Source organism: Fukomys damarensis, unplaced genomic scaffold (assembly GCF_012274545.1).
Source record: "Fukomys damarensis isolate Sample0158 unplaced genomic scaffold, DMR_v1.0_HiC HiC_scaffold_39, whole genome shotgun sequence".
Taxonomy (NCBI): domain Eukaryota; kingdom Metazoa; phylum Chordata; class Mammalia; order Rodentia; family Bathyergidae; genus Fukomys; species Fukomys damarensis.
In genome coordinates, this window is record NW_022900951.1 from 13212265 (window position 1) to 13221359 (window position 9095).

At 41.9% G+C, this 9095-nt stretch overlaps 1 protein-coding gene across 7 annotated transcripts in view; it reads left to right on the forward strand.

Annotated features, from left to right (window-relative positions):
* Reps2 (RALBP1 associated Eps domain containing 2) overlaps window positions 1-9095 on the forward strand; it is a 222388-nt gene that overhangs the window by 89560 nt on the left and 123733 nt on the right. For all 7 annotated transcript variants that reach the window (XM_033760202.1, XM_033760203.1, XM_033760204.1 and 4 more), the window contains one exon: window positions 2241-2338. In XM_033760202.1, coding sequence (XP_033616093.1) covers window positions 2241-2338 — 98 coding nt within the window. The remainder of the gene's footprint in view (window positions 1-2240; window positions 2339-9095) is intronic.

A 9095-nucleotide genomic window follows, 5' to 3' on the forward strand; every position in this document is an offset into this window, starting at 1 on the left:
CAACCTTCTGAATGGCTGAACTCCACAACGTTCTATTATAGGTTTCCCACGCCCTTTCTTTAAAGATGTTCAAAGTTGGGAACTCAGAAAAATACCCTTGATGACCACCTCTGCCTCTGCAGAATGGGTCCAAAGACTGGCACAGTCAGGAGATCTGAGAGTGCGGGGAGGGGGTGGATTATGGGGGTTCAGGGGCGCCCGTGCAGCTACCTTCCCGGTGCTTGAGCGATGGCTGCTGGGTCGGGAGCAGGCGTGGTTCTCCTTCCCGCGGTGGATCGGGGCCCGGCCTACCTCCCGGCGCTTGAGCGATGGCTGCTGGGTCGGGAGCAGGTGTGGTTCTGAGCATATGTCTTAAATGGGTGGCTGGATGGACTTCTGATGTTCACCTTTCCAGTTCCAGGCAGGTTGGCTGGCCCAGGCTTCCCACATAGGAGGAGAAAATCTGCCTTTACAAAATGAGCTTGCCTGTAGCTGACTTCATCCAAGACTCATTGATGGAATACATTTGTCTCTTCAAGGGAGGGTCCTTGGAGGGGCTGGATTGGAGTTTAAAGCCAGATGGTGGCCTTCCCCCCACCTTATCTCCCCGGGACATTAAAAGCTATCTGCCTCTTATGGGAAGCAGAGGCATACGGGATTCATGGGCTGCACTTCTCAGGGAAAGTGTGTGAGCATGAGGATTCTAGCCAGGCTGCAGTGTACTTTGTTTAAAACCTTCTAGAAGAATGGAGTTGGTACAAAGAGTTTAATTCTGTGCTCCATGAACATGGAATGATTTTTTTAAATTCTGCTTGTCGGAAGACAATGCCTGCCTACCAGCTGAGAACTAGGTTTGAAGATTTGGATCATGAGCCTTCTACGTATGTTTCTTCTGCAGTTGTTACATGTCGATTCATCCCTAGCAGGTTCTGAAAGTCCACTTAATGGTTTGCCAGGCAATCATCTTGATACTTTAACATATATCCCCATATTTTAATGTGTTATAACATTCTGAGAAGAAATACAAAAAGCAGATGTGAACCCAAGTGGTTTGTTGATATACTGTTGTTCTAGTACTTTGTTTTCGAAAGCCCAAGCCATGCTAAACCTGGTAGCATAATAGGCTGCACTGCTCTCCACCTAATTTTATTTATAGTCAGTCGCAGAAAGAAAGCACTTTATATATTTTTATACTTTCCAGAACTCAGGCTGTTCACCCAGAGACGAGAAATGGTTTTGACTTAGGTGATAATTTCTCCTTTCTGTTGGAACCAAGTACTACCTGGTTATGTTTAACTGTCTTCCTGTAATATTAGCAAGGCCATTTAAAAATGTTCTGGAAATAAAAGGAGTAAAATAATGCATTCGTTTACTTAGAAGCTCTTTATTAAAGATAGAAAAATCATTTTAACATAGTTTGGTTATTGGATATTAGAATAATAAACATAAAATACATTTAGTTGTTTTTTTTTCCAGCTTTAATTGAGTTTATTGGTACATTTTAGGGATACAGTACAGCATTGTTGGGATCTTGTAACCTCTACACGACAGGTCTTGATTCTCATTTTTTCCCCTTACCCCTGCCTTCCCTTCACCCCTCCTCCCCTCCCCATCTACAAACTTTATTTTTATCTTCTCATTATCTCACATTTTTTTCTTTTCCCTTATTACCCTTCCTCTACCCATTCCACCTTCCCTACACCTTTAGCTCCTTTCTTCCCATTTCTAATTGTCAGTAAATTTAGTTGTTTGTTATATTTTTCTCTTCTTGGTTTTGTATTCTGTACAATGAAGACAACAGTGCCATTTATTTAAAAAAATAAATGATAATGTTGATTCTTAGTGATCAAAATGCACATTAGTTTTCTTTGGGCATTGAATGATGAGGGGGAGGGAGACATTTAAACAGTTGTATGTTAGCATTTACCTTGTACTGCACTAGAATTTGAATACTTTCAACATGGCACTTTTCTAGCTATTCTTGTTTTTGAAAAATCCCATTTGTGGTTCTCACCCTCATACTTTATTCCTAATCGTAACCTGATATAAATATTTTCCTGCCTTATCACTAATGGATTGGGTATCTTTACACTGTGCCTAAAAACATCGGGATTCTTCTGTCCTAGATGGTCCTACGAGCATATGTTCAAATTCCTTTGCCAGTTCTTCCCTGAAATGCCAATACGTATCAGTTTGAGTGTGAAGTAATGATTTTGCGATGGAATTTTTATATACCATGCTAACTGTCTCTCTGATTTCAGCTCCTTATGAAGGTAGACAGCCCCTTGTTCAGCCTGAGGGATCCTCGTCTGGAGTTTCAGGAGCCAAACCCCTTCGGCATCAGGCTTCCCTTATCCGGGTAAGTAATGACATGGGCTGTGCCATTGTGAGAGAGTAGAGCCATGTTTGGATTCTGGGGACATGGCTTTCTGATGAGCTTTCCTTTTCATTTCAGGAGCGATGTAAAACTACCTCTTCATCCAAATAAGTGAATTTCTTATTCTGTTGCTTGTATAATTTCCTAAATCTCATCTGCTATGTTTGTTTCTACCCCCTTTCAGCATCTCTAAATAAACCATACTGGTTTTTTATTTTTAATGTGTATCACCTTCATCTGGCTATCATTAGGTACTTCTTTCATGAAGGTTTAACTTTGTTTTTGTTTTTTTGTACCAGGAATTGCACTCAGGACCTTGTGCCTGCAAGGCAGGCATAGTGCTACTGAGCTAAATCCCCAGCTTTCTTGTTCTTCTTTCTTTCTTCTTTCTTCTGCTTCTTCTTCTTTTTAATAGTCTCACTGTGTAGTTGGACTGACCTGGAACTCACTATATAGCCTAGGCTGGCCTCAAACTCACTGTGATCCTCCTGCCTCAGCCTCCTAAGTGCTGGGATTACAGGCATGTGCCACCATGCCTGGCTGGTCTTTCCTTTTTTTCAAAAATAGTAGCCTGTGCCTTATTCTTTATTATTATTTATTCACTGCATAATAACTGTTTTCCTTTCGCTATATACCTTCAGAAACATAAGCTTTGGAAAAGCAGCAGTAATTCTGTATTTTCTCTTAGTGCTTAGGTCAGTGTCATTTGGGGAACAGTTATTTTGCAAATGGCAGCAAGTACTGTTTCGTTTAAGTAATAGACACAAAAGAAATACTGTGGCAGAGGCACAGGTAATGTCTGTTTGTCCCACCGACAACATAGCTCAGACAGTTTCAGTTTCCTTTCCTCCCATGTTTTGCTTTGGATAAAGAGCTCTTAATTTTTTCTACATTTGCAGCTGTTGTCGTGTGTAATATCTCTGAGTCCTGTGCTGGGAAACTTATATTCTCAAAGAACTGTTTCTGTGCATGTGAGTGTGTGCGTGCGCGCGCGCGTGTGTGTGTAGGGAAAAATTACCCAGAATTAGGTGTATTGTTTAACACTAAAGAGGAAGTGGGGTGGTTTGTATAACATTTCAATTGTATAACTCAGGAAGAATGATCATTTATGCACAGGCAGTTCTACTCAAAATAGAAGAATGGTGTCAGACACTCCTATAAAGAAGTGGGCTGTTAGTTTGGGACAGAATAAACAAAATGTCTGAGGAAGATCCTGAAGCTCACTGAATACCTTCTGGGGATGGGACACCATGTTAGACGTGGTGTAGAAGCTGATTTCTGAGGTCATTCTCTGTGTACAAAGAGCTTTTTTAAAAATGATTCAGCTGCATGTGATATTTTTTATGTTTAATACTTCCTGTAACCATAAACTCTAGATACTGCTATCTTTATTAGTATAGACGAGTTGACTGGGTCTGAGAGAGGTCAAGCAATTAGTCTCAAGTTTTATTCATAACTAGTAAATGGCAGAGCCAGAATTTGAGTCTCAGCTTCTGTGGTGTCAAAACTTTAACTTTTAAATACTTTGTCCAACACAGAGTCCCATATTTTAAGAAGGCCCAGGTTCTAGAGTTGATGTATAAACAAACATTGGGTATAGTAAAAAAAAAGAGTCTTTTTTTTTCCTTGTGGTGCTGGAGATAGAACCCAGGGGACCTTGTGCATCCTCGGCAAGGGCGCTACCACTGAGCTACATTCCCCACCCAGAAATTATTCTTGGAAATCCCTTATTGGTACCACATTGGAGAATCAAGACCTCATTCTCTCCTAGGGCACATATAACTTAGATTTGTCCTCCAAGTTGGAGCAGACCGTTGTTTCTTCAGCTGAGCACCAGATGTAGTAGTTGGCTGCATTTAGAGATCTTGTGGTACAAAAATATATGCTTTTAAATACACATGGCAGTCAACCTATTGTGGAGGCAAGTTTACATCAGGAAAGACATTGGAGGGACTGGCATTTGTCCCCAAACTTTCCAGGGTGTGGCTGTGTGGGCTCCTGAAGAGAATGTTCTGGTTCTGTAGAGAGCAAATCCTGAAGGGGAAGGATGAGGCGGTGAGTCCTGAGCTTTACATTGGTAGGATGGGCTCATTGGACCCATTTTACTTAGCCCCGCTAGAAGGGATGGCCATTGAGTGTCATTTGTATTGGCACCCTCTGACTTCTAGTCTAATCTCTAGGTCCCCTTTTCTTACAAACAATGCTTCTTGAGCCCTTCACTCGATCAGTGTTTAGTGAACACCTGCTAAGTGGCAGGTGTGTGGTGTTGAGGTTACAAAAATGAGATATAACACCCGCAGCCCCTGCTGTCCTGGAGCTTACAGGTTATTGGAGAATATGGTTAGTAGCTGAACCATTACAAAGTATATCCATAGTATGTGATGTGAATTGAAGTTGTACTGCACTTTGAGGATGAAAAATAGGGCAGACTATGACTTACTCTGGATAGATGGGGTGATCAAGGCAGGCTTCTAGGGGGAATAACATTGGAGTTGGAATAAAGAGGATACAGAGGTGTTAACCAGGGGTGCAAATGGAGGTCAGGCAGAAAGATGGAACCACATGTGCGAGACACTTTTCTTGTGTTTAACATTTTGTATGCATTAACTCCTTCAGTACTCACAGTTCTCTATTCCTTAGGTGTCCCATTTTTCAGATGTCAAAGCCTGAGGTTTAAACATCTTATTTAGTTTGCCCAAGGTCACACCTAGGAAGTGATGGGGCCAGAGTTCAAACACTGGATACCATTGCCCCCATCTCTGGTTTAGGAATGGGAGAGACAGTGATGTCCTCTGTTGAGCTAGGAAGTGCTGTATGAAAAGCTGGTGCTGGTGCCGGGGGCGGGGCTGACAACCAAGAAAACTAGTGTCAGAAGCTCAATCTGAGTATTAGGGATTGCGTTTTGGAGCTAGCCCAGAGAAAGTGACTGAAAGTTGCTAGGTTCTACGGGTCTGGAGCTCTGGGGAAAGCTAGGGCTGGATATAGGTATTTGGCAGCAATTGGCCATCAGAAGGTCTTGTGTTATAGTGCCGAACAAATCAGACAGGTTCTTGCTCAGGTCCAGCCAAACTCTGTCATCTGGGCAAGCTCCTTTTCTTTTCTGTAACATGAATGACTCAGAATGGGCTAACAGTCCATTGTAACAGTTCACCACAGCCTGACTTTCTTAATGTTTGTCTGGCATCAGTAGAGGTTCCCCCACCTCCTGTTGGAAGCATGGCCTTCTGTTCAGAAGAGAGCAAGGGGCCTTTCTTGCTCTGGACAGCCTGTGGTTTTCGTGGCTGATATGTTTTGCTTTCTTCAATTCTTAGGTTTCCTTCTTATGCCTGTCATCTGGGTCTGGCTGGACTCCATGTTGCAGAAAGCAAATGCCAACCTGAATTAGTTATAGAGATGAAGGCATTTGAAATGAAGGTTTTTGGTGGTAGGAGATTAGTGTTCATTGGGCACAGTGCTAGACTAGCTGAGGTGACTCATTCCCCTCATATTGTTTTGTGCCTATGCTGATGGTAACCTCTCTTCTAGCTTCCATTATGACCTTGTATTCAAATCCTTCTTGTCCAATTAGAAGGAGACCAGGCCTCTAGGTCCTGCAGGAGCCCTGTAGGGACCTCTGGCCCATGGAGTTGGCATTTCAGAAGTGTTTATGTAAAATCCAATGCCCCAAACCAGAATAGTTAGTCTTTTTGCTTGGGATTTTAGAAATTTAACTCCCCCCCTCCAGGTACTGGGATTTTTCCCCTTTGAAATTTCATATAAAAACATATCCTATGTTTATGGATAGTTGATAGTGGTTTATAAAGAACTTACAAGTCTTCTTTTCTGCTTTATCTGTTATCAGATAATGAGGTCATTTTGTAGATTCTTTTTTACAAGTTATGTTAAATACCTAGACCATATAGTTATTTGTAATTTTTATGGCATAGCATTTAGAAATGCCCCTTTTGCTTCTCCACAGCCTCTGGTTTCGCCAGGGTTGTCAGAAACTGCCTTAAGTCCTGTCTCATTTGACTTCTTGGCAGCTTTTAGTACTGACCGCATTCTTGAAATGCTCTCTCTCTCATTTGGTATACAGGATGCCATATTCTCTTGGCTTTCCCCGCTTCTGTGTCAGCCTCTTCCTAGTCTTCTTCCAGTCCCTTTGCCCCTTACATGTTGGGAATCTCTGGGTTCATTTCTCACTTTACTGTTTAGCTGCACAGAGGCTGATGACCACGTATCTCCATCTGCCAGACATTCTTGTCTGAGTGTCCCACTGTCACTTTCAGCTGACCTGTCTTCCCCACAAAACCAGCTGTCAGCCTCCTTCTGGCTCCCTAACTTCTTGGCCCAGCCTGGAATGCTGATCCTTGTCTTTGATTCCTCGCTCCTTTATGTCCATTCAGCTACCAGGCCCTGGCTGTTTCACTTTCCAGAATACTCTCTTACCTGTCCATCCCACTGTATTTCTTGGCATCATCCTCTGCCAGCACATCTGTGATAGCAGCCTCTGACTCCTTCTTCTTGCTTGCACACTTGTCTTTTTCCATACTTTTTCTTCATTGCAGACAAAAACTGTGTTAAAAACACGAAGGTTATGTATCAGTTAAAGATAAATGTATCCCCCCAATCTGCTAATCCTACTGACTTAATTGAAGCCTATCAGTGTCTGCCCATTGTGGTTAGCATGCCATCCTTGCTGCTGAACAAAGCTCACAGGCCGTGACATTTGGGCCCTGCTTACCTCCTCAGCCACAGTAGCTCGTGGGTTGCTCCCTGTCCACTGGGGCCACAAAAGCTCTGAGTCACCGTGCAGATGGTTGGCGTTCTCTGTGTGATAAGCTTCCCTGTACCCTAACCTTGGCCTTCTTTGTTCCCCTATTGAACAGAAGTGTGAGATATTCCATTGTTTTCTTATACATGTGGTGTTTCTATTTTTTCATTCTTTAATAAAATGATTCCTTGCTCAGATATCTGTGAAATTCAGCCAGAAGAATGGGAGTTGGATCATTATTGATTTCCCATTGCAGAGGCAACAAAACTTTTTTTTTTAAAAAATGGTTTCTAGAACATTTATGCAAGTACAAGTGAACACAGGTTTTCATATATAGTATATTATAGATATGAAAATATAACTATGTGCATATATTTTTATCTTGCTTTAGGGAGACAGGATTGGCAAATGAAACATCCTTCTAGCTAGATTTGAGTGGAAAAATTATCTTAAATCAAAACATCTTCACTGTCTGAACCCTAAACATGCATTCTGTGATGTTTCTTCTCCCGCTGGAGTGATGAACATAGCAGCTTTCTGGAACATGTTCTCAGTGGTCATTATTCTTCTTACTTCATAGATGGAATAATGGCACACAATTGAGAGACCCCTGTCACCCTGCCATTCCACGTGCAGGTTTGGGATGGATTTTTTGGCACAAATTTTCTAACAAGCAGATAGGAAAGGTGATGTTAGCTGAAACCATATTCATATAAATAAGTCTGTAACCTGAAAAGCATTTATTTTACTTAACTCTCTCCTTTCTTTTTCCTCTGCTTCCCTCACCCTCTCTCATTATGTAGTACTAGAGAATAGTATTGTTTTTCTTCCTTCCATTTTACTCGACTCAGTTTCTTGCTATGCCCCCCCCATGGGGGTTAACTTCAGGTACTTAGATTCTCTCTGCTCCTTGGGTCCTTTTGGAATGGCAAGAGGAAAAGCAAGTATGTAAAGGATGGCAAAAATAGTCAAGTGCTCCTGAGTTTCTGTTGGAATGTTGTTGGCATGTCAGGAGATAACTGCTACTCATCACAAGTAAATTTCTACTGCTGAGAGTTTTGATGGAAACAAAAGGAAATAGTCTTTCTGGGAGGCCAACACTGTGCTGAGAGAGCTCTTTGTACTATGAAAGATACTTTGGGAGTGGACTGGACCAGGGTGCTGGAAGGATAAGGAGACTAGAGATTGGCTGAAACATCAGAATGGCTGAGTAAGGCAGGTTAGAGTTTCGTCCTGGAGAGTTGGTGCTGAGTTGAGAGGAGGTACAAGTGGGGTATACTGGGTATTGTCTCAGATGCTCCAATTTTCTTCCCTAACAATTAGCCAAGGAAGTGACCCACAAAGCAGCTCAAGCCCACAAGCGCTTTCTCAAGGTTCAGGAATTCTCTACTGAGCATGTGTGCTTGTCTGCGCGTGCGTGTGTGTTCTTTCTAGAGCCTCAGGCATTTTTCCTTTCCCCTTTCCCCTTGGCTAAGAGTACTGCTCTTGACTCTGTTAAAGTACTTACTCTTGTGGTTATTTCCATACCTTGCCACTTCCACATTTAGTTCTGTGCCTTCCTCTACCTCTATCAGCCAGACACTCAGGTTGATGAGCCATCTGAAGAAATGTCTGTGGATGTGCTCATGAGTGACTCATTTAAAAACCCCATGCAACTCGGAGAAGAATGAACCATCTCAGTATGGTCCTTTTCTTCACAGGCCCACAGGGAAAGAAATCGAATATTTTGTTTGTTTCAGATTATATAGTAAATGCCACAGATGGTATTTATTTTTTTGGCTGTGGGTTGTGATCTTTCAAATATATTTGTTCATCAGCACAATTAAAGATTTTTTTAAAAGTTCAGCAGTCACAGGGTTACAGAGTGAAAATTGTCCCTCCCAGCCACTCATCCTAGAGGCAACTAATATGACCTATTTCTTTTGTATAGCTCTGTATAAAACATTTTATTTTATTTATATAGTATTATACATGAGTTTTATTCAT